A 25,938-nucleotide genomic window follows, 5' to 3' on the forward strand; every position below is an offset into this window, starting at 1 on the left:
GTGCTATATACTATCACTATGTACACGGGTATATACTCCTGTGCTATATACTATCACTATGTACGTGTGTATATACTCCTGTGATATATACTATCACTATGTACGTGTGTATATACTCCTGTGATATATACTATCACTATGTACACGTGTATATACTCCTGTGCTATATACTATCACTATGTACGTGTGTATATACTCCTGTGATATATACTATCACTATGTACATGTGTATATACTCCTGTACTATATACTATCACTATGTACATGTGTATATACTCCTGTGCTATATACTATCACTATGTACACGTGTATATACTTCTGTGCTATATACTATCACTATGTACATGTGTATATACTATCACTATGTACGTGTGTATATACTCCTGTGCTATATACTATCACTATGTATGTGTGTATATACTCCTGTGCTATATACTATCACTATGTACGTGTGTATATACTCCTGTGATATATACTATCACTATGTACATGTGTATATACTCCTGTGCTATATACTATCACTATGTACACGTGTATATACTCCTGTGCTATATACTATCACTATGTACACGTGTATATACTCCTGTGCTATATACTATCACTATGTACGTGTGTATATACTCCTGTGATATATACTATCACTATGTACATGTGTATATACTCCTGTGCTATATACTATCACTATGTACACGTGTATATACTCCTGTGCTATATACTATCACTATGTACACGTGTATATACTCCTGTGCTATATACTATCACTATGTACGTGTGTATATACTCCTGTGATATATACTATCACTATGTACGTGTGTATATACTCCTGTGCTATATACTATCACTATGTACGTGTGTATATACTCCTGTGCTATATACTATCACTATGTACGTGTGTATATACTCCTGTGATATATACTATCACTATGTACACGTGTATATACTCCTGTACTATATACTATCACTATGTACATGTGTATATACTCCTGTGCTATATACTATCACTATGTACACGTGTATATACTATCACTATGTACGTGTGTATATACTCCTGTGCTATATACTATCACTATGTACATGTGTATATACTCCTGTGCTATATACTATCACTATGTACACGTGTATATACTTCTGTGCTATATACTATCACTATGTACACGTGTATATACTATCACTATGTACGTGTGTATATACTCCTGTACTATATACTATCACTATGTACATGTGTATATACTCCTGTGCTATATACTATCACTATGTACACGTGTATATACTTCTGTGCTATATACTATCACTATGTACATGTGTATATACTATCACTATGTACGTGTGTATATACTCCTGTGCTATATACTATCACTATGTATGTGTGTATATACTCCTGTGCTATATACTATCACTATGTATGTGTGTATATACTCCTGTGCTATATACTATCACTATGTACGTGTGTATATACTCCTGTGCTATATACTATCACTATGTACATGTGTATATACTATCACTATGTACGTGTGTATATACTCCTGTGCTATATACTATCACTATGTATGTGTGTATATACTCCTGTGCTATATACTATCACTATGTATGTGTGTATATACTCCTGTGCTATATACTATCACTATGTACACGTGTATATACTTCTGTACTGTTATTAATAGTTACACTGTACACACAGAAGTAGCAAACTTTACTTCGCCAATAATACAACAATAGACAATGAAAAGTCTTTTCATTGTCTTAAAGGTAAACACACAGGTGCAGTTTTTAGGCCAAAAGGAAAAAATAGTCTAAAAGAGGGGAAACCTAAAGGAAGAACGTGTACCACCTGCACCCCATTTAATATTGAATGCCCCCTTGAAGAATGGACTTGTAGAAAATAGGTGCACCAGAAAAGATGCCCCGCCCCTGGTGCACTGAAAAGCTAATTTGCATGAAAAGAACAAAAAAAATAGAATTTTCTCTAATATGCGAGATGCCACAACTATATCTCTAGAAAGTGCTGGTTTTGCTTGTGGGGTGATTTGGCTCATTTTGAATGGGGCCATTACAAAATGTAATCTGGCTCACAAAAAGTAAGCTCTTTTTTGAGTATTTTAAAGGAAAAATGTAAATGTTATGGATCTGGGAAGGTTAGAGGGGCGAAATCTTCTGAAAAATATGACTTCAGTGACTGTAGATGACTATAATTCTTGGAGTTGGGGGTCCCCACACTGCGTTCTGGTCATCATGGGTCCGTATTTTATGGACTGTATGAATTAGGAATAAATCTGCACATATGCGTAAGATACAAGTTGGATGATTTCTGACCAAAGAGCAGAGGAGTTTGGGATTGACCTGACTCTCCGCTGGTGGCAGATGTCGGAGGAGGAATATAGAGCGGACATGTCGGATTACGATATGCCCTGCTAAGAGAGGGGTCTGGCAGCTGTTTATTAATAATAATAATTCTTTATTTATATAGCGCAAACAGATTCTGCAGCGCTGCACAGACTTTGCCACATCAGTCCCTGTCCCCAATGGGGCTCACAATCTAATCAACCTACCAGTATGTTTTGGAGTGTGGGAGGAAAACGGAGGACCCGGAGGAAACCCACGCAAACACAGAGAGAACATATAAACTCTTTGCAGATGTTGACTTAACCCTGGGACTTGAACCCAGGACTCCAGCGCCTTTCATCTCTTTCCAAACACATGCACACCCGGCCCAATGTCTGAGGTGAGGGAATAGTTAGAGGTTCGGTGGCATCTGGGTCCGAGCAGTTGAGTCCATAACAATATGACTAATCGTACAGAACGTCCTGAGCATCTCAGCCATGAAGACGTCTCTTTGTCCAGGATCCGTCCTCCTCCTCCCCCTTTCTTGTAGTAATATAACTTCTGAGACGCAGCCAGGGAAACTCGTGATATCCACATGGGAAGGAAACCGCAGATCCTGCACACTGATTTCCACAGCAGAAGCGCAACGTCAGCACAATCTCTGCAGCTCGCTCTGTGAAAGAAGAAGTAAATCCACTGCCTTTAATTTCCAGTTAGAGCTCTCCTTAAAGGGTCATGGGTTACCAAAAAGTTCTCCCTATCCCAGATGTTGGTAAACGGCAGATTTGGTTCCCCCACTTCAATGGGGTTGGATTCAAAAGCCGTAACATTTTAATTCTTCACTCATCATTGGGCTTGTTTTTTGCAGGTTGAGTTGAATTTTTTAATGGCTACAGAGTTTACTGAAGAATTTTTTATTAAACTTTAAGCTGGCCGACACAAGAGGTGCCGGACCATGGAAGTATACCGCCTGCCTTAATCGGGTGAAAATATTAAAATTATCGAAATATGATTTTTATTTTTAGTCCTTTTTTTTAAATAAAAAAAATTCTTTAGTGAATTTGTTCATCATGCGGAATAAATAACAGGATAACTTTATTCTCCAGTTCATTACAAGTTGTTTTTTTTTTGTTAGCGTTTTTATTTTTCCACTTTCGGGACTGTGTTTGGACTTGGTTTTTGCAGGAGGAGTTGATGTCTTTACTGGTTTTTTTTCACATTGGCCATTGAACCCATAACAATGCGTCATAACAAATTAATTGCTGGTCATTTAAAGGGCTTGATGCAAACTATATAGGGGCAAAGAGGTTGTTAACACAATTGTGGGGTCTCCTGGGGGGCTCTATTACTCATGTTAGTCAATAGTGAGCGTTCATTTACCCCAAGTAACTTGCCTCAATGGAATAATGGTGGGTGATGACTGAAATTTAGGGGTCCGATATATACAGGCAGTTGTGGTTGCATAAATACTGAACCGAATCTGGGGGGGGGGGTGTAGATCTAAAGAAAGGGCTCCACAATGAAGGGCTCTAATCTCCAGGACCTTTTAGCTTTTATTTCAACACTTGATCTTTGATGTTTCCTGCAGAGGAAGTAAACACTTGCCAGTCACTTCCTCCAGCCAGTCTCCGATGTGTTACATAGGAAAGGCTCATCCAAAGTGGAAAACTGTTTGGATTGGTTTTCCAGGAATCATGGGAAAGGTACTAAGAGTCCGATCAATTTAATTTCCATTTAAAGGGATGGTGCGGCTTATGACACTTATCCCCTATCCCCATGATAAAAGATCCTCCCACCAGCAGGGGGCAGTGTGTCCTCCTATCACTACTAGGGGTGACTGTCCTATACCATGGCCCCCACATCATCACACCAGCAGGGGGCAGTGTTTCCTCCTATCACTACTAGGGGTGACTGCCCTATGCCATGGCCCCACATCATCACACCAGCAGAGGGCAGTGTATCCTCCTATCACTACTAGGGGTGACTGTCCTGTACCATGGCCCCTACATCATCACACCAGCAGGGGGCAGTGTATCCTCCTATCACTACTAGGGGTGACTGTCCTATACCATGGCGCCCACATCATCACTCCAGCAGGGGGCAGTGTGTCCTCCTATCACTACTAGGGGTGACTGTCCTATACCATGGTCCCCACATCATCACACCAGCAGGGGGCAGTGTGTCCTCCTATCACTACTAGCGGTGACAGTCCTATGCCATGGCCCCCACATCATCACACCAGCAGGGGGCAGTGTGTCCTCCTATCACTTCTAGGGGTGACTGTCCTATACCATGGCCCCCACATCATCACACCAGCAGGGGGCAGTGTGTCCTCCTATCACTACTAGGGGTGACTGTCCTATACCATGGCCTCCACATCATCACACCAGCAGGGGGCAGTGTATCCTCCTATCACTACTAGGGGTGACTGTCCTATACCATGGCTCCCCACATCATCACACCAGCAGGGGGCAGTGTGTCCTCCTATCACTACTAGGAGTGACTGTCCTATACCATGGCCTCCACATCATCACAACAGCAGGGGGCAGTGTGTCCTCCTATCACTACTAGGGGTGACTATCCTATGCCATGGCCCCCACATCCTCACACCAGCAGGGGGCAGTGTATCCTATCACTACTAGGGGTGGCTGTCCTATACCATAGCTCCCCACATCATCTCACCAGCAGGGGGCAGTGTGTCCTCCTATCACTACTAGGGGTGACTATCCTATACCATGGCCCCCACATCATCACACCAGCAGGGGGCAGTGTGTCCTCCTATCACTACTAGGGGTGACTGTCCTATGCCATGGCCCCCACATCCTCACACCAGCAGGGGGCAGTGTGTCCTCCTATCACTACTAGGGGTGACTGACCTATACCATGGCCCCCACATCATCACACCAGCAGGGGGCAGTGTGTCCTCCTATCACTACTAGAGGTGACTGTCCTATACCATGGCCCCCACATCATCACACCAGCAGGGGGCAGTGTATCCTCCTATCACTACTAGGGGTGACTGTCCTATGCCATGGTCCCCACATCATCACACCAGCAGGGGGCAGTGTGTCCTCCTATCACTACTAGGGGTGACTGACTGTCCTATACCATGGCCCCCACATCATCACACCAGCAGGGGGCAGTGTGTCCTCCTATCACTACTAGGGGTGACTGACTGTCCTATACCATGGCCCCCACATCATCACACCAGCAGGGGCCAGTGTGTCCTCCTATCACTACTAGGGGTGACTGTCCTATACCATGGCCCCCACATCATCACACCAGCAGGGGGCAGTGTATCCTCCTATCACTACTAGGGGTGACTGTCCTATGCCATGGTCCCCACATCATCACACCAGCAGGGGGCAGTGTGTCCTCCTATCACTACTAGGGGTGACTGACCTATACCATGGCCCCCACATCATCACACCAGCAGGGGGCAGTGTGTCCTCCTATCACTACTAGGGGTGAATGTCCTGTACCATGGCCCCCACATCATCACACCAGCAGGGGGCAGTGTGTCCTCCTATCACTACAAGGGGTGACTGTCCTATGCCATGGCCCCCACATCATCACACCAGCAGGGGGCAGTGTGTCCTCCTATCACTACTTGGGGTTACTGTCCTATACCATGGCCCCCACATCATCACACCAGCAGGGGCCAGTGTGTCCTCCTATCACTACTAGGGGTGACTGTCCTATACCATGGCCCCCACATCATCACACCAGCAGGGGGCAGTGTATCCTCCTATCACTACTAGGGGTGACTATCCTATGCCATGGTCCCCACATCATCACACCAGCAGGGGGCAGTGTGTCCTCCTATCACTACTAGGGGTGACTGACCTATACCATGGCCCCCACATCATCACACCAGCAGGGGGCAGTGTGTCCTCCTATCACTACTAGGGGTGACTGTCCTGTACCATGGCCCCCACATCATCACACCAGCAGGGGGCAGTGTGTCCTCCTATCACTACTAGGGGTGACTGACTGTCCTATACCATGGCCCCCACATCATCACACCAGCAGGGGGGCAGTGTGTCCTCCTATCACTACTAGGGGTGACTGTCCTATACCATGGCGCCCACATCATCACACCAGCAGGGGGCAGTGTGTCCTCCTATCCCTACTAGGGGTGACTGTCCTATACCATGGCCTCCACATCATCACACCAGCAGGGGGCAGTGTGTCCTCCTATAACTGCTAGGGGTGACTGTCCTATACCATGGCCCCCACATCATCACACCAGCAGGGGGCAGTGTATCCTCCTATCACTGCTAGGGGTGACTGTCCTATACCATGGCCCCCACATCATCACACCAGCAGGGGGCAGTGTGTCCTCCTATCACTACTAGGGGTGACTGTCCTATACCATGGCTCCCACATCATCACACCAGCAGGGGGCAGTGTTTCCTCCTATCACTACTAGGGGTGACTGTCCTATACCATGGCCCCCACATCATCACACCGGCAGGGGGCAGTGTATCCTCCTATCACTACTAGGGGTGACTGTCCTATACCATGGCCTCCACATCATCACACCAGCAGGGGTCAGTGTGTCCTCCTATCACTACTAGGGGTGACTGTCCTATACCATGGCCCCCACATCATCACACCAGCAGGGGGCAGTGTGTCCTTCTATCACTACTAGGGGTGACTGTCCTATACCATGGCCTCCACATCATCACACCAGCAGGGGGCAGTGTGTCCTCCTATTACTACTAGGGGTGACTGTCCTATACCATGGCCCCCACATCATCACACCAGCAGGGGGCAGTGTGTCCTCCTATCACTTCTAGGGGTGACTGTCCTATACCATGGTCCCCACCTCATCACACCAGCAGGGGGCAGTGTGTCCTCCTATCACTACTAGGGGTGACTGTCCTATACCATGGCCCCCACATCATCACACCGGCAGGGGGCAGTGTATCCTCCTATCACTACTAGGGGTGACTGTCCTATACCATGGCCTCCACATCATCACACCAGCAGGGGGCAGTGTGTCCTCCTATCACTACTAGGGGTGACTGTCCTATACCATGGCCCCCACATCATCACACCAGCAGGGGGCAGTGTGTCCTCCTATCACTGCTAGGGGTGACTGTCCTATACCATGGCCTCCACATCATCACACCAGCAGGGGGCAGTGTGTCCTCCTATCACTACTAGGGGTGACTGTCCTATACCATGACCCCCACATCATCACACCAGCAGAGGGCAGTGTATCCTCCTATCACTACTAGGGGTGACTGTCCTATACCATGGCCCCCACATCATCACACCAGCAGGGGGCAGTGTGTCCTCCTATCACTTCTAGGGGTGACTGTCCTATACCATGGCCCCCACATCATCACACCAGCAGGGGGCAGTGTGTCCTTCTATCACTACTAGGGGTGACTGTCCTATGCCATGGCCCCCACATCATCACACCAGCAGGGGGCAGTGTGTCCTTCTATCACTACTAGGGGTGACTGTCCTATGCCATGGCCCCCACATCATCACACCAGCAGGGGGCAGTGTGTCCTCCTATCACTACTAGGGGTGACTGTCCTGTACCATGGCCCCCACATCATCACACCAGCAGGGGGCAGTGTATCCTCCTATCACTACTAGGGGTAACTGTCCTATACCATGGCCCCCACATCATCACACCAGCAGGGGGCAGTGTGTCCTCCTATCACTACTAGGGGTGACTGTCCCATACCATGGCCCCCACATCATCACACCAGCAGGGGGCAGTGTGTCCTCCTATCACTACTAGGGGTGACTGTCCTATACCATGGTCCCCACATCATCACACCAGCAGGGAGCAGTGTGTCCTCCTATCACTACTAGGGGTGACTGTCCTATACAGTGACTCTTCTTGTATACGCTGACGCTGGTCACTCATGGGAATATTTCTTGTTTCCTGGTTGACATATTTGTGGCATTTCTTGCTGGTTGTATTCCACATGCCGCATACATATAACAGTGTTGTATTTCAGGCGAGTGGTCAGACCAGATGATAACATCGATCAAGTTAGACGACATATTTGTAACTGATAAATGTGCAGATTAGATTTGTAAGTCGGTCTCCCATAGGTCGCCTCTCTGTCCCTGCATAAATTACCCATAATGGTGGTTTGCAGCAGTATTATTCCATATATCAGTCTGCTCAGCTCCTCCTGCTCTATAACATGCTGCCTGCAGATAGGACACTATGTACAATCTGCACAGCTCCTCCTGCTCTATAACATACTGACTGCAGATAGGACACTATGTACAATTTGCTCAGCTCCTCCTGCTCTATAACATGCTGCCTGCAGATAGGACACTATGTACAATCTGCTCAGCTCCTCCTGCTCTATAACATGCTGCCTGCAGATAGGACACTATGTACAATTTGCTCAGCTCCTCCTGCTCTATAACATGCTGCCTACAGATAGGACACTATGTACAATCTGCTCAGCTCCTCCTGCTCTATAACATGCTGCCTGCAGATAGGACACTATGTACAATTTGCTCAGCTCCTCCTGCTCTATAACATGCTGCCTGCAGATAGGACACTATGTACAATCTGCTCAGCTCCTCCTGCTCTATAACATGCCGCCTGCAGATAGGACACTATGTACAATCTGCTCCTCCTGCTCTATGGCATAGCACTGGTATACTGCCCTGTATTCTCAGCATGACGTCTTCCCCGGCCTTGGGTTCTGTAATATTTGTTGTGGAGTTGGATGCAGTTACTTCTACATCAGTGGTTATTTCCCAGGGAGCTGAGCAGCTGCGCTCCGGTATCAGATAGTGTGCGGGGCTGTTGTAATACTGTGGGGGGGGGGGGGGCTGTGGGGGGGGTCACTTGTTCTTGGTTCCAAACAAAGTGAAAAAAGGTAAAACATTAATTTGCAAAGTAAAGAACCCCCCTGTAATACTGGGATACGCTACATTGTAACATATGTAATTTGCCACCATGACTAAGTGGATTTTATTTATTCTGTGTCAATAGGATTTAGTGAAATAATAGACCTGATGAATCAGACCTGACGGAGTAACATCTGGCGAGAGCAAAGTCCTCCTCATCTGTACATTGCGGATGTCATCCATTTCTTACATAGGTTTTATTTAAAGGCAACCTGTCACCAGGAATGTCATGTCTAGCTGGTCACAGGTTCTAATAGCCCGTGTTATGCTGATTTTAAAAATGGCTCTGTCAGCATTTTGCATCATTTCAGCACTTTATATAAGTTTAATTCATATTACCTGGCTCCCTGTCAGCAGCGTGTGGTGAGTCCAGGGGAAGGGGCAGCTGCAGCCTGTGTCTCCTCATCCATTCTTCCTCCTCCCTCCCCTGCCTGCTCAACGCACATGACAGGAAGTGGGGAGGGGAAATGGATGAGTGTGGAGAAGAGGAGACTGAGACACAGGCTGCAGCTGCCCCTCCCCTCAGGTAATGTAAAATGAACTTTTATATAAACTGCAGAAATGATTCAGAATGCTGACTAGGGCATTTTAAAGATCAGCATTGGACCTGCTAAATATGACATTCCTGGTGTCAATTCCAGTGGTGAATCCAAAACGGAGAAGAGTGATGTCTCTGCCTGGTGCAGTGGTTATATGTAACACATGACTCTACTAATAATACACATGATGATATACTGCATTGCGGGGGGGGTGCGGACAGCGCTGGAGGCCTCGGGGGTGCGGACAGCGCTGGAGGCCTCGGGGGTGCGGACAGCGCTGGAGGCCTCGGGGGTGCGGACAGCGCTGGAGGCCTCGGGGGGCGGACAGCACTATTAGGGACGGTGGCTGCCGGACAGCGCTGGAGACCGCGGGGGTGGCTGGTAAAAGGTCATGTGACTGCCTCATCCTAACCAAGAGCCACGCATTGGAAAGTTTCCTAACAATACAAACTGACCCTGTCGAAAAATATTCCAGCTGAAACATCTCCTCATACACGCTGTATCCCAGCCGCTCCGAGAGATTTAGCTGTGGAAGTAGAAGTGCCACTTACTAAGTAGAATGAAGTCTTTGTTTACAGATTGGGAATGGCACAGAGCTGGCACCGCACCTCACCCCTCCGACAAGTTCCGGGAGTTTATATCCTCAAATACCTAATTCCTTCCAACCCACTGAAAACACATGCACCCTCAGCTAACCCGAAAGTCTCTATGTCACGGACTTGTCAGCAGGAACAGCCAGGAGAGCACAGAGGGGTCTGATCTGTGTCCACGTTGCCTCCATAGAGGATGTTGTGTGTGATACATAAAGTTTCGCTCTCCCTTTACTACACATAGAGTCATAAAACTAAAATTAAGCAATGAAAAATTCGGATGAGCTATTTATAGTCTGTAAAACTAGCGCTAAACTAGCAATTACCGCACGCCCAACATTCACAGAGATGGGAATTCTTATAACTTGATACAACATGAAGGACCTTTCTTTTCTGCAGATGTTTCAGTTCATTAGTATTTTTAGGGTGACTAATGTGCGGCCCCTTCTTCAGGTCGTGCCGCGGGTGACGGGTTTGACCGTGACCAGTTCATCCCAAAAAATCTAATGTCAGTCTATCTTTGGACCATTGTTAAGCTTGAGGGTCATCGTGATGTGTCATCACCCAATGTCTCTTCAGCTTCCGGTCATGGACGTGGCTGCCCTTTCATTATCGATTATCACACGACTTATATCCTTTCTGTCCATGGAATATCCTCCCAGAAGCCGGGTGTAATATCCAGGTGACACCCAGGAGCCTTAAAGGCGAGGATCACACCCAACACATAATAACACGGACAACATCGAGACATAATAACTGTGTAAAGTATCATCAGAGAAGTATAAACTCCCTATAAACAGATGTTGCAGGGAGAATAATTGTTACAGAAAGGTTGAATATAGTAACACAAAGAGCATGCAGGCAAATATACAATACAGCAGACAAGGTGCAGGGGCTACACAGGGGGGCAGAAAGGAGACATTAAGGAAATCAAAATCCATCCTGATAAACCAGGGACATTACTCATAGATCCAGGCACCGTGACTGTGGTATCTTCTTATATTTGTCATCCATAGCCTCTTTCCTTTTTAATATCAACTTTCAAATTTATGCTAATGAGTCAGAAGGGCTCTGGGGGTGTTAGAGGGCTCCTAGCTGCTTCACAGGCTGTGACACTGCAGGAATACTTCCTCCTTCCACTGTGTGAGATTACATTAGACAGTGTAACAGACGGTGAAGCTACAGAAGGGAGGGGCTCGGGGAGGAGGTCTTCTGGCTCATTAGCATAGTTTTATAAGTATATTTTCTAAAGAGCTCCAAACTTTTAAAGGGGTTGATGTTGTTCTACAATTTTCCAATATATTTTGTGGATCAATTCCTTTCTTCTATATCTCTGCTTGCTGTCATTCTATAGAATGTTTCATAGTTTACTTCCTGTGGATAACTAGTAGTCCATGGTCATGTGATGTCACACAGGTGCACGGCTAGTTATATATCCCTGGTCATGTGATATCACACAGGTGCACGGCTAGTTATATATCCCTGGTCATGTGATATCACACAGGTGCACGGGTCCTTATATCCCTGGTCATGTGATGTCACATAGGTGCACAGCTCGTTACATCCCTGATTATGTGATGTCAGACAGGTGCACGGCTGGTTATATATCCCTGGTCATGTGATATCACACAGGTGCACGGCTGGTTATATATCCCTGGTCATGTGATATCACACAGGTGCACGGCTGGTTATATATCCCTGGTCATGTGATATCACACAGGTGCACGGCTAGTTATATATCCCTGGTCATGTGATGTCACACAGGTGCTCGGCTAGTTATATATCCCTGGTCATGTGATGTCACACAGGTGCACGGCTAGTTATATATCCCTGGTCATGTGATATCACACAGGTGCACGGCTAGTTATATATCCCTGGTCATGTGATATCACACAGGTGCACGGCTCGTTATATATCCCTGGTCATGTGATGTCACACAGGTGCACGGGTCCTTATATCCCTGGTCATGTGATGTCACATAGGTGCACAGCTCGTTACATCCCTGATTATGTGATGTCAGACAGGTGCACGGCTGGTTATATATCCCTGGTCATGTGATATCACACAGGTGCACAGCTAGTTATATATCCCTGGTCATGTGATGTCACACAGGTGCACGGCTAGTTATATATCCCTGGTCATGTGATGTCACACAGGTGCACGGCTCGTTATATCCCTGGTCATGTGATATCACTTAGGTGCACAGCTTGTTATATAACACCGCTCTGATTACTATGATATAATGAGCCGTGCACCTGTGTGACATCACATGACCAGGGATATAACAAGCCACAGGAAGTAAACAACTAAGCTTCCTATAGAATAACAGCAAGCAGAGATCTAGAAAACTTTGAGGAACTGATACAGAAAGTATATTGGAAAATTGTAGAACTTATTATTACACAAACATTATCAATTATTTGCAGAAAGTAGACAGCCCCTTTAAGCTCAACTTAATTGAAACATTGTTTCAATAAACCTAGAGGATCAGTGACTTGTTCTCGCCCTGCGGATGGCTGCTCCTTGTGCTCAATAAATATGTGAACCCTTTAGCTGTTACGTTAGGTTGTGTTTGTCTAAAATTGTGATGTAGATCGCTTTATGGCGTGTTGTAATACCGGATATCTCGCTTTGCAGGAAAGTTTCTAGCTGAGCAGATGATGGAATTGATGCCATGTCTTTGGGAAAGCTTCTTCGTCGCGCTTCATCCAAGGCCTCCGACTTCTTGACCTTAGGCTCTGGGGGAGAAAACTCTACAGTACTGGATGGAGAGATCATCTTCTCGAAGAACAATGTGTGCGTCCACCCCCCAGAGCTGCTTCACAACGTCGCGTCCCACCATCCAGGTGAGTGTGTTCCTCTGTTATTCCTCCTTTAAAAAAAATTCTAAATTAATTGACAACTGGGTGTTACCATTCCGCTAAAGAATTGGAATGTGAAAGTATTTGGTACAACCCGTCTCAAGTGGTATCTTCCAGTTTCTAGGAGGAATAACAGAGGGACATTACTACATAATTGCTCTACAATGTATGGCGGGAATGCGCCATTACTGGTACTAATGACCCGTTTTTGTGTTTTTCAGGATATTTGTGTGTGTACATGGAGAAGGACGAGGCTTTGGGCACTACACTAATATTGGCCTGGGTCCCAAACTCGCGAATCCAGCGTCAGGATGAGGAGGCCTTGCGTTATATCACCCCCGAAAGCTCCCCTGTACGTAAAACTCATAAAAGTCGTCGACACATTGTTACTTCTACATCGTCTACTTTCCAAAAACTTTCAGCTTTTACCAAAGAGAATCCAGGGGATACCCCAAGCCCCAGCAAAACGGACTCCCTCACCGAGCGCAATACCTCCGACGCCTCCGCCGAAGGGGCCGCCGACTGCGCAGAGCAAGCGGAGGACGAGAGGTCGCTAGATATATCCTCTGATGAGGTCAGCAAGGACAGCACCCTGGACTCCGACTCTGATGCTTTCTCCTCGCCCTTCTGCATGTCCCCTTTATCCGAAGTTCTGGAAGAAAATAATAGCTCACTGTTTTTGGAAAATGAACCCAGGTAAGTTCATATCCGAGACCGTGACACTATACTGACATTTTAGGAAGCTGCTTTATTTCTAAACAGTGGGTGCGGAAAGTATTCAGACCCCTAAATTTTTATTATAATAATTCCTTTATTTAAGCAGCACAGAGTTTGCCAGATCGGCCCCTGGCCCCAATGGGGCTCAAAATCTAATCAACCTACCATGTTTTGGAGTGTGGGAGGAAACCGGAGGAAACCCACACAAACACGGAGAGAACATACAAGCTCTTTGCAGATGTTGACCCTGGGACTGGTCCCCAGCGCTGCAAGGCTGTAGTGCTAACCACTAAGCCAACGCCCTGCCCGACAATTTTTGTTTCAATGCATCCAATTGGTAGGATCAAAATAGTTATTTTATGCTCATTAATGGCAGAAAAAAACAGAAAACTAGATCTTTTTGCTAGTTTAATAAACAAAAAAAAACCCTGAAATCTCCCCTGGTGATAAGTATTCTTTTGTCACCTTGGCCAGATCTGTGCCTTGTCACATTCTGTCTCTGAGCTCCTTGGGCAGTTCCTTTGACCTCATAATTCTCTTCTGCTGGTGATGCGCAGTCGGCCCCCAGGTTTCTCACCCCTGGATTTGGGGATCCTCTGTCTCTTCCTTGCAGATCCCTCAGGTTGGATGGTGAACGTTGTTGGAAGCCATTTTCAAGTCTCTCCAGATATGCTCCATTGGGTTTAGGTCCTGGCTCTGGCTGGGCTGGTCAGGAATGGTCACAAAGATGTTCTGAAGCCTCCACTGTGTTATAGAGCAGGAGGAGCTGAGCAGATTTTACATAGTGTCCTATCTGCAGGCAGCATGTTATAGAGCAGGAGTAGCTGAGCACATTGTACATAGTGTCCTATCTGCAGGCAGCATGTTATAGAGCAGGAGGAGCTGAGCAGATTGTACATAATGTCCTATCAGCAGGCAGCATGTTATAGAGCAGGAGGAGCTGAGCGGGCTCGGGTAGTGTGTTATAGAGCAGAAGGAGATTGTATATAGTGTCCTGGATGAAAAGCAAACCACAGACAGCCTTTTGGAAAGATGAGGACCCAGACATTACCATGTTTGTGTAGTAGAAGTCCTGCAGTGCAGTTTTCATGTTGTGCCATGAGTGTGTGAATAGACCTCTATTCCTCGGGGCTTGTCAGTATAGATGGGCTTTGCTCTTCCCTTCTCTCCCTTCGGTCTTAGAAGCTTTTATTGTGAGCTCTTATCACTTTACCATAAGAGAAAAATCAATGTCCACACTGGGCTCCACAGCATAGCCGGGGGTGGAGAGGACGTCCTCCTCATACTGAGAGCACCGTATGGCGGTATATATACGTGCCACTATCACATGACAATCAATGCCGAGCGGCGTGACCTTCTACTACAATGGTTTCCTTTTATAATGTTCAGAGAGAGAGAAACCAATGATGGAACAGCATTGCCTGGGGCTCAGGTCTCAATAACCAGTATTAAAGGGGCCCTGCGCCTCTCCCGATTTATTAAATGGTTGTGTTCCATTTTTGGCTTATACTGTGTATAACTGTTTCTCTGTTGTTCCTCCTGCAAATTTTAGAAATCCATTGCCCAGTCGGTGTTATGATGTCTTGTACAGACTTTGTATTATCAGTGCTGACTGTATAGGGAGTAGGACACGCCCACTTGTCGGATTATTTATCATTTTTTTTTAGGAGGATTTACAGAAGAACGGCACAATGCTGATTTGTAAAGTAAATACACGTGTTATTTTAAGGGGAATACAAAACTTAAGCTGTCGGAACCTTAATAAAGATTTTTCCCGATTTGTGGTGGGGATTACAGTCCCGGATTCCTTATCTCTAGGAGTCCCTGTTGTCCTTGATTTTGTGGATAGGAGATAAATTGGGATGGGACAATCCCTTTAAGAAACACCTCCTGGCACTGGCTACTAAAGTTAAAGTTTTACTACTTATAATTGTATAATATTATATCACGGATCCTTATATTTCATCAGAGCGGAGGCGGACAGCACCATGGCCTGCTACGCCTCCAGTCCGGATAACCTCTCCCAGGGATCGGAAATCAATGGACGCGGAAGTCCCGCTAAATGGGAGGAGCAGCAGAAGCTCCTGGCCCTGGAGCAGACGTGTGGGGTCTTCCGAGTAGATCTGGGTCAGATGCGGTCGTTGAGACTCTTCTTCAGGTGGGTGGAGGTATACTCAGAAGTCCCTGGACTTTATTAAGGGGTCCTTTCATGAATGACATTTATCCCCCCCCCCCCCCCCCCATCCACTTGTTTGGCCTATGAGCCGTTTCGGAGGGTTAGCAGAAGTCGGGGATCACTGGACGAGTTTTCCTGCAGTTCCTCCCCTTCTCCCCTAATGTGGGGGATCTGAATAGTCACATAGTCGATAATACTAGGATAAGTACCTGACCCTAATAGGGTCACCTTTATTAAACTTTCCTTTCTGCCCAGAAGAGTCCCGATTCTGGTGACCAGCTAGCAGCTGCTTCCATGACTTCCTGTGACCACCAGTGCCATGGACATCCTCACGCCCCTTTGTGAGCGCTACTCCCATGTCACTGGTTGGAGGAGCCTGAGTAATGCGTGTACCGCCCCCTGACCCACAGGAAGTCCGCTCCCATGGCACTAGTTGGAGGAGTGCAGGTAATGAGTGTACTGACCCACAAGAAGGCCACTCCCATGTCACTGGTTGGAGGAGTGCGAGCAATGAATGTACCGCCCCCTGACCCACAGGAAGGCCACTCCCATGTCACTGGTTGGAGGAGTGTGAGTAATGCGTGTACCGCCCCCTGACTCACAGGAAGGCCACTCCCATGTCACTGGTTGGAGGAGTGCGAGCAATGAATGTACCGCCCCCTGACTCACAGGAAGGCCACTCCCATGTCACTGGTTGGAGGAGTGCGAGCAATGAATGTACCGCCCCCTGACTCACAGGAAGGCCACTCCCATGTCACTGGTTGGAGGAGTGTGAGTAATGCGTGTACCGCCCCCTGACTCACAGGAAGGCCACTCCCATGTCACTGGTTGGAGGAGTGCGAGCAATGAATGTACCGCCCCCTGACTCACAGGAAGGCCACGCCCATGTCACTGGTTGGAGGAGTGTGAGTAATGGGTGTACCGCCCCCTGACTCACAGGAAGGCCACTCCCATGTCACTGGTTGAAGGAGTGCGAGCAATGAATGTACCGCCCCCTGACTCACAGGAAGGCCACTCCCATGTCACTGGTTGGAGGAGTGCGAGCAATGAATGTACCGCCCCCTGACTCACAGGAAGGCCACGCCCATGTCACTGGTTGGAGGAGTGTGAGTAATGGGTGTACCGCCCCCTGACTCACAGGAAGGCCATGCCCATGTCACTGGTTGGAGGAGTGTGAGTAATGGGTGTACCGCCCCCTGACTCACAGGAAGGCCACTCCCATGTCACTGGTTGAAGGAGTGCGAGCAATGAATGTACCGCCCCCTGACTCACAGGAAGGCCACTCCCATGCCACTGGTTGGAGGAGTGCGAGCAATGAATGTACCGCCCCCTGACTCACAGGAAGGCCACGCCCATGTCACTGGTTGGAGGAGTGTGAGTAATGGGTGTACCGCCCCCTGACCTGCAGGAAGGCCACTCCCATTTCACTGATTGGAGGAGTGCGAGTAATGAGTGTACCGCCCCCTGACTCACAGGAAGGCCACTCCCATGTCACTGGTTGGAGGAGTGCGAGTAATGAGTGTACCGCCCCCTGACCTGCAGGTAGTATACTCCATTGTCACTGGTTGGTGTGAGCAGATAGAAAATAATATATATAAAAACAGCTCCATACACTGCAGCATAAAAAAGTTCATCGTGTGAGAAAATGCGGCGGTGATCTGGATTTCCCCACAGGCAAAGCCATGAAAACAAATCCCACTACAACAAGGCACAACTTTTTTTCCCTTATAGCCACCAATTTTTTTTTCCACTTTCCCTTTATGTCGTGCAGTATATATAAACGCCAACAGTGAAATAGATGCGCGTGCACACATACATCTGCTTGGGGGTTTTGGGTGAAAGTTTTTGTTTCTTTTCTTTTCCGTAGTGATGAAGCGTGTACCAGCGGGCAGTTGGTCATCGCCAGCAGGGAGAGTCAGTACAAGGTTTTTCACTTCCATCACGGAGGTCTGGGCAAGTTATCCGAAGTTTTCCAGCGGTGGAAATATTGTCGCGAAGCTCAACTCAAAGAGAAGGTGAGAAGGACTGTAGAACGGCGCCCCCTCCAGCCCATCTATAATTCAGGCAAATGTTATTTTGTTAGTGGGTCCTCCATGTATCTCACACCCATCCTGACATGGGGTGCGAAGAGACACTTTTTTCGGGTTATGCTTTATAGCGGGTGACTGCGCCTCCGATGCTGCCCCCAATCTTGCTGCAAGTGGCGCTGCCTGAGGCAAGAGGCTCAACTAGCCTCATGGATGGTGCACCCCTGGCTATTACGTCAGATCTCTCATGGACATGCATTCTCAGCCCAGAAGGGAGTGGGTAATAAGCTGCTGCCAAACGCCTCATCACAGTAATCTTCATTTTTGGGGGTTAAAGGGGTTTTCTGATGTTATACAAATTAAGCCACTCAGCCGTCTAGGGAATGCGCTGTCACCACTTTCAGTCCAGTGGGATCAGAAGTCCCAGAAAGCAGCTACTGGAACCAATAAGGCCCTCCAGAAGGTGAGTATGAGTTTTAGGTTTTTTTTTTTCTATTTCTATATAGAAGTTCTTCAAAACGCTTTTTTTCTGAAAGTCGGAAAATCCCTTTAAAGCTCCTTTAAATGGACTGTAATTGGCTTCTGCCCTACTAAACTTGCGGCCCCCTCTGGTAGGGAATGAAATGTCCTTTCTAAAATTCCCTCTTTTCTGTGAAATCTCACCCGTTTACCTAAAAATAAAAATCCTCTCCAAAATCCTGTTAAAAATGAGCAGAGAAGAGTCATGTTTAACTGAGACGAGTCAAGTTTAGAGGCTGCAAACCTCACTTCACATGCTCCCATCTTGGGCTCTCTATCAGCTGAGACCTGTTTCTTATACAAAGACGAGAATTTATTATTTCAAAAATCACCAGGGTTGTGGAACTGGATATACAGACAATTTAAGGCATAGTTGGAAATGTGAGCAGATAAAGAGTCGTGATTTTTGAAAGATGAATTTCTCATCTGTGCAATAACACCAGAAGCATGGTTCTAGCTGCTACAGAGACAAAGTTGCCTGAATTGAGCCTCTAAAATTGATTCATCTCAGTCAAAAAAATTACTGTTCTCAGCTCATTTACATATGGCTTTAGTGAAGGTAAAGGGTGAGATTTCACATAAAAGAGGGAATTCTAGAAAGGGCATTTTATACCTGACACAAGGGGGCATGTAGTTAAGTAGAGTAGAAGTTGCTGACAGATTCCCTTTAATACCGGCCAATGAGGACCCTAGTATCCAATCATAGATGTCCGTGTCTACCCCAGAGCCCCAGTCAGTCAGATCCTGTACTCTTTAGGGTTGCAGCCTCATATCACTTCCCAAAATTCCCATAAAAAATATAAAAATGTATGGAAAATTCTCCTATTCCCTCTCAATCAGGTGACGGAGGAGAAGACTTGTCTCCATTTCTCCATCCAGCGGCCCAGTGTCCTCTCCTCTGAATCTCATCCTGAAGAAGGAATCTACCAAAGACTGAACGTGACCAAGTGGCTGCAGCATCTCAACGAGGCCGGACAGGTGGAGGAAGAGTATAAACTACGGAAGGTAAGACGGACCTAAGAGGTAGTAACCTTTACTGTTTTTGGACCGGAACCTCTAGGGGAGGGTTTAAAGAGCGATGTTACAAGATGGATCATTATCACGTACCTACATAGTAAATATCAATGGGTTCCCCATTTATCACGAGGACAATGGTCCATATTAAACTGACGCTTTCTATGTTTACAGTTAAAGGGAACCTGTCACCAGGAATGTGATTTTTAGCTGGTGACAGGTTCCAATAGTCTAGTGAGTTTTAAAATGCCTTTGTCAGCATTCCATTTCAGTACTTTATTACAGTTAATCTTACATAATCTATCTCCCTGCCAGCATTGTGCGGTGAGTCCCAGGGGAGGGGCAGCTGCAGCCCGTGCCTCAGTCCCCTCACGCATTCTTCCTCTCCTCCCTCCCCTGCCTGCTCAATGCACCTGACAGGAAGTGGGGAGAGGGAGGGAGGTGCAGGAGTGTGGAGAAGAGGAGACTGAGACACAGGCACACACAGGCTGTAGATGCCGCTCTCCCTAATACCTCGGGACTCGCCACACGCTGCTGGCAGGGGGCCAGGTAATGTGAAATAAACTTCCATAAAGTACTGAAATGACTCAGTTTGCTGAAAAAGCCATTTTTATAATCGACATTGCATAGGCTATTGGAAACTGTCACCAGCTAAAAGTGACATCCCTGGTGACAAGTTTGTTTCCAAATATATTGCTGGGTTTGAATATCTCTGCAGGTCCTTCAGCCCTGCATTGAGTTCAGGACCCTTGTTCTCATAATCGGTAGAGGTTCCACCTAATTGGTTCCCAATAGATAAAGGATCATTCTATTTTGGGACAATCCCCACAATTTAAGCAGGAAATAGGGACTTGGTCCATGTGTTGTCTGGATTTTCCGGGATTGAGCGGAACCTTCTGATGCCGAGATCCTGTGATAAGTTGTGCGAAATGGGTATAAGATCTTCCATCTTGTGACCAAGCAGAAAAAATTCCCATAACAGAAATGGTTTTGTAAAGGGGACATTCCTATGGTGTCCAGTAGGTGGCAGCATATACCAGACGGCTGCTAGTAGGATATAGTAGGAGGTGAACCTCTTCCTTTATCCCCTTGGAATAATAAACTACCGGTGTAGTGAGGCCTTCCCTGCCATACACTATGTACAGTCCAGCAACAAAACGGCAACTACAAAATGACCTGTACTACCCACTGACAAACAGCATTCCTTACACATCCCAAATCTGTAAATCACCTGAACACCCTTCCCACCCGCAGCCAGCTCCTGGTCAACAAACAAGGTCATTTCCTCTTAAAACTCTTGAGACGCTGGGGGGGGGGGGCATCATTACAGACGCCCCTATCTTGGGACATATATCATATAAAGCAGCCTGTACCTTGCTTCATGCTTCTGGTGTCATTTCGAAGATTGACATCTCATATTTCAAAATGCATCAGAACTTTAGTTCTTTGAGCTATAGAACCGAATATGGAAGCGGTAATAGACATAGTCTAGATCTTTATGTGCTGCTCACATTTCCAATTGTGTGTTTAAGGCGTGACTTCGAGGTTGCCTGGTCAAAAGTAGTTTTAACACAAGGGGGGTCATTTACTAAGGGCCCGAATCGCGTTTTTTCCGTCGGGTTACCCGAATATTACCATTTTGCGCAGATTTTCCCTGAATTGCACCGGGTTTTTGGCGCACGCGATCGGATTGTAGCGCATCGGCGCCGGCGTGCACGCGACGGAAATGTCCCTTGCACTTACCTGCACCCAGCAACGAATCGTGAACTCCGATGGACTTCAGCGCAGCAGCGACACCTGGTGGACATCAGGCGCCCTGCCTTAGTGAATCGCCGGAAGACCCGAATCCTCCACAGAGAACACGCTGGTGGATCGCGACAGGGCCGGGTAAGTAAATTTGCCCCATTGCCTTTGACAACATTTCCAGTGCCATTTGTCTCATGCTGCTGGCTTCTTCCTAACCTGAGATCCAGCCTGATATATCTATCAGCCCAACTTCAGCTTCCCAAATCATCCTCAGCTTCTCCTGAAGTGGGCAGGCACTTCCTGATTGGGTTGTCAGTTAAGGGCACTAAGACCAGAGCAGCTTCCCTCTCTTCCCATAATGCTAAGCTCTCCTCTCATGCGCTGACACTAGCAGACCAGCCAATCACGGCACAGAATCTGAGGCTGAATCATCTCCTCAGTGTTACTGCTGTACAGCACAAATGTGACCGTAACCTGACAGATTCATTCTATGTCAGTTTTACATCCTCACATCCATACGAACATACATTACTTTTACCTATACACATAGATTATTACACACACATATACATACGCACTGTTACGCAGATAGACCTATAATCTAATGCAGCCTTAAGACTACTATATACACTACTCGCTATGATGTGTGTGTCAGCCAGGCTGTTGGGCAGAAGCTATCACTCTCTCCTCAGGACATTGGGGGTTGGGGAGTACAGAGAACGGAGGAGACAGAGCACACACAGAAGTCAATAGTCTTCATCCTATATATCAGATGGTTGATGACTAATTTCCATAAAATTTGCTTATTTTATGACCAATCTGTTTTTTGGTTTTAGGCAATTTTTTTCGGCGGTGTTGAGCCGTCCCTTAGAGGGGAGGTTTGGCCATTTCTGTTTGGATATTATAACTGGGAATCTAGTTCGGAGGAACGTGAAGCTCTGCGGGTTCAGAGAAGAGAGGAGTACGCTCAGATCCAGAATAGAAGGTAGGAAATGGGATTGTCATATTTCTAAATGCTAAATAGTGATACATGAAACTTAGCGGACTCATGAGCAGTCTGTAAGTCCGGTTACTGCTCAGTTTGCTCTGCACTGGCCAGTCTCATCACACGGACTTGTTGTGTCACTATTGTCTCCTATATGTCATAATATATTTTATCATATTGATTTTATAACCTTCACATTTTCTCCATCCTCAGACTGTCCATGAGCCCCGACACCCAGAAAACGTTCTGGAGGAATGTACAGTTCACTGTGGACAAGGATGTTGTGAGAACGGATCGCAGTAATCAGTTTTTTCGAGGAGAAGATAATCCCAATGTAGAGGCCATGAGGTAATACATCACGTAGGCAGCATGTTATAGAGCAGGAGGAGCTGAGAAGATTGTACATAGTGTCCTATCTGCAGGCAGCATGTTATAGAGCAGCAGGAGCTGAGAAGATTGTACATAGTGTCCTATCTGCAGGCAGCATGTTATAGAGCAGGAGGAGCTGAGCAGATTGTACATAGTGTCCTATCTGCAGGCAGCATGTTATATAGCAGGAGGAGCTGAGCAGATTGTACATAGTGTCCTATCTGCAGGCAGCATTTTATAGATCAGGAGGAGCTGAGCAGATTGTACATAGTGTCCTATCTGCAGGCAGCATGTTATAGAGCAGGAGGAGCTGAGCAGATTGTACGTAGTGTCCTATCTGCAGGCAGCATTTTATAGAGCAGCAGAAGCTGAGCAGATTGTACATAGTGTCCTATCTGCAGGCAGAATGTTATAGAGCAGGAGGAGCTGAGCAGATTGTACATAGTTTCCTATCTGCAGGCAGCATTTTATAGACCAGGAGGAGCTGAGCAGATTGTACATAGTGTCCTATCTGCAGGCAGCATGTTATAGAGCAGGAGGAGCTGAGCAGATTGTACATAGTTTCCTATCTGCAGGCAGCATGTTCTAGACCAGCAGGAGCTGAGTGGGCTTGGGTAGTGTGTTATAGAGCAGGACAAGATTGTATATATTGTCATGGATGAAAAGCAAATCATGGACAGCCTGGACAGATTGTTCATAGAGTCCTATCTGCAGGCAGTATGTTATAGAGCAGGAGGAGCTGAGCAGTTTGTACATAGTGTCCTATCTGCAGGCAGCATGTTATAGAGCAGGAGGAGCTGACCAGATTGTACATAGTGTCCTATCTGCAGGCAGCATGTTATAGAGCCGGAGGAGCTGAGCAGATTGTACATAGTGTCCTATCTGCAGGCAGCTTGTTATAGAGCAGGAGGAGCTGAGCAGATTGTACATAGTGTCCTATCTGCAGGCAGCATGTTATAGAGCAGGAGGAGATGAGCAGATTGTACATAGTTTCCTATCTGCAGGCAGCATGTTCTAGACCAGCAGGAGCTGAGTGGGCTTGGGTAGTGTGTTATAGAGCAGGACAAGATTGTATATATTGTCATGGATGAAAAGCAAATCATGGACAGCCTGGACAGATTGTTCATAGAGTCCTATCTGCAGGCAGTATGTTATAGAGCAGGAGGAGCTGAGCAGTTTGTACATAGTGTCCTATCTGCAGGCAGCATGTTATAGAGCAGGAGGAGCTGACCAGATTGTACATAGTGTCCTATCTGCAGGCAGCATGTTATAGAGCCGGAGGAGCTGAACAGATTGTACATAGTGTCCTGTCTGCAGGCAGCATGTTATAGAGCAGGAGGAGCTGAGCAGAGGTCTCTGTGATTTCCATGTCTCCTATATTTTTGTGCATTTCCTCTCTTATGGCCGCATCCTGTTTCTTCTTCCCTAGGAGGATCCTTTTGAATTACGCCGTGTACCGCCCCGGAGTGGGCTACTCGCAGGGGATGTCCGACCTTGTGGCCCCGTTGCTGTCGGAGGTCCTGGATGAGTCGGACACGTTCTGGTGTTTTGTTGGTCTTATGCAGAACACAATATTTATCAGCTCGCCCTGTGACGAGGACATGGAGAAGCAATTAGTAAGTGACCCCCCCCCCCCCCCCCGCTATATTATACTCTGTCACATAGAGGAGGCGTTGTAATGTGTTTTATTAGTATAGGTAATAGGTAGTGATTGACTTTTAGTGTAGTTATTGATCGCTCTGTACAAAGATTTGTTGTGCCCGAGTCTTTTTGAGCAGTTTCGATGGCTCCATGTTTCGATGGCTCCTAAGTCCTATTCCTGTTCGTGTGTGCGGCCCGGGAGTCGCTGGTCTATGATTGGACCCCGCGCACTGATGTGCAGGTAGATAAGGCATAGGCTGCACATCCTATAACTGTGGCGCCACCTAGTGGCTGTGCTAGGAGTCGCAGCACATCACGATTTTACTAAATTATGACATTTCAGAGCTGCATTCACACATTGCTAAGTAAATGTACGTTTTTTTTGTGATTTCTGCAGGTTTTCATATAAACAAGATATTCTTTATTCTATCTCTCTATCTCATATCTATCTATCTATCTCATATCTATCTATCTCATATCTATCTATCTCATATCTATCTATCTATCTATCTATCTATCTCACATCTATCTATCTATCTACCTCATATCTATCTATCTCTCATCTATCCATCTATCTCTCATCTATCCATCTATCTATCTATCTCATATCTATCTATCTCATATCTATCTATCTATCTATCTATCTCACATCTATCTATCTATCTATCTCATATCTATCTAAACAAAAGACAGTACAAACCAGCATAACTTAATATACAATAATGTGGATGGGGGTTGCAGCGCCCAAAGCTCCAGGCCCGACCCCTTCTAATCAGAGCCGGGATATGAGGCTTTATGATGCTTTCTTCCTGTGTGACGTTTGACTGTATCCCCATTCTAAAGCAAAGTGTATGACAATCCCATCGTATATATATACACATATATAGAACTGATCAAAGACTAGACCTATGAGCGTTGCATATATTATAGAGGTAAATAGTAAATATCTTCCACTGTATTAATTTTTTATAATAATATTCGTCACTAATTGATCTTGTCTTTGATGGCTTATGCACTTTGTTATGTGTCTGTGTGTAGATGTATCTTCGGGAGTTGCTGCGGCTCGTGCACCCGCGCTTCTACAAGCACTTGCTGTCGTTGGGAGAAGACGGCCTCCAAATGCTGTTCTGCCACCGCTGGATCCTGCTGTGTTTCAAAAGAGAATTTTCAGACTCTGAAGCACTAAGGATGTGGGAAGCGTGCTGGGCCCACTACCAGGTACCGGGGGTTATACTCACACATCATTTAAAGGAAACCTACCATTTGTTTTCATTGTGAAGCAAACCTACATTGAGAATGCTGTAGCAACACTGACGCAGAAACATATCTTGTTTAATCCCTGAACTGAGTGGTTTTGCTGAAAAAACTATTATAAAAATATGATAATGAGACTCCTGTGGCTGCCCCAGCGCTTCTCCTCTTACCCTAATTATGCATTGCTCCAGCATTGTCCTGCGCAGCGTAAGCCGAGAATATGTCATCACTGTGTTGTCCCTGACAGGCAGAAGTAATCAATCGCTGCACCATCCCCC

General features: G+C 46.5%; 1 protein-coding gene across 2 annotated transcripts in view; it reads left to right on the top strand.

Annotated features, from left to right (window-relative positions):
- The window catches only part of TBC1D16 (TBC1 domain family member 16), a 30,883-nt gene that overhangs the window by 1,061 nt on the left and 3,884 nt on the right, over nucleotides 1-25,938 (top strand). For both annotated transcript variants that reach the window (XM_072112341.1, XM_072112340.1), the window contains exons 2-10: nucleotides 12,989-13,197; nucleotides 13,434-13,908; nucleotides 15,899-16,087; nucleotides 17,973-18,120; nucleotides 19,492-19,656; nucleotides 22,248-22,396; nucleotides 22,610-22,744; nucleotides 24,195-24,381; nucleotides 25,445-25,624. In XM_072112341.1, the coding sequence (XP_071968442.1) occupies nucleotides 13,026-13,197; nucleotides 13,434-13,908; nucleotides 15,899-16,087; nucleotides 17,973-18,120; nucleotides 19,492-19,656; nucleotides 22,248-22,396; nucleotides 22,610-22,744; nucleotides 24,195-24,381; nucleotides 25,445-25,624 (1,800 nt within the window). In that variant the 5' untranslated portion in view covers nucleotides 12,989-13,025. The remainder of the gene's footprint in view (nucleotides 1-12,988; nucleotides 13,198-13,433; nucleotides 13,909-15,898; nucleotides 16,088-17,972; nucleotides 18,121-19,491; nucleotides 19,657-22,247; nucleotides 22,397-22,609; nucleotides 22,745-24,194; nucleotides 24,382-25,444; nucleotides 25,625-25,938) is intronic.

The sequence above is a fragment of the Engystomops pustulosus genome, chromosome 6, assembly GCF_040894005.1.
Source record: "Engystomops pustulosus chromosome 6, aEngPut4.maternal, whole genome shotgun sequence".
Taxonomy (NCBI): Eukaryota; Metazoa; Chordata; class Amphibia; order Anura; family Leptodactylidae; genus Engystomops; species Engystomops pustulosus.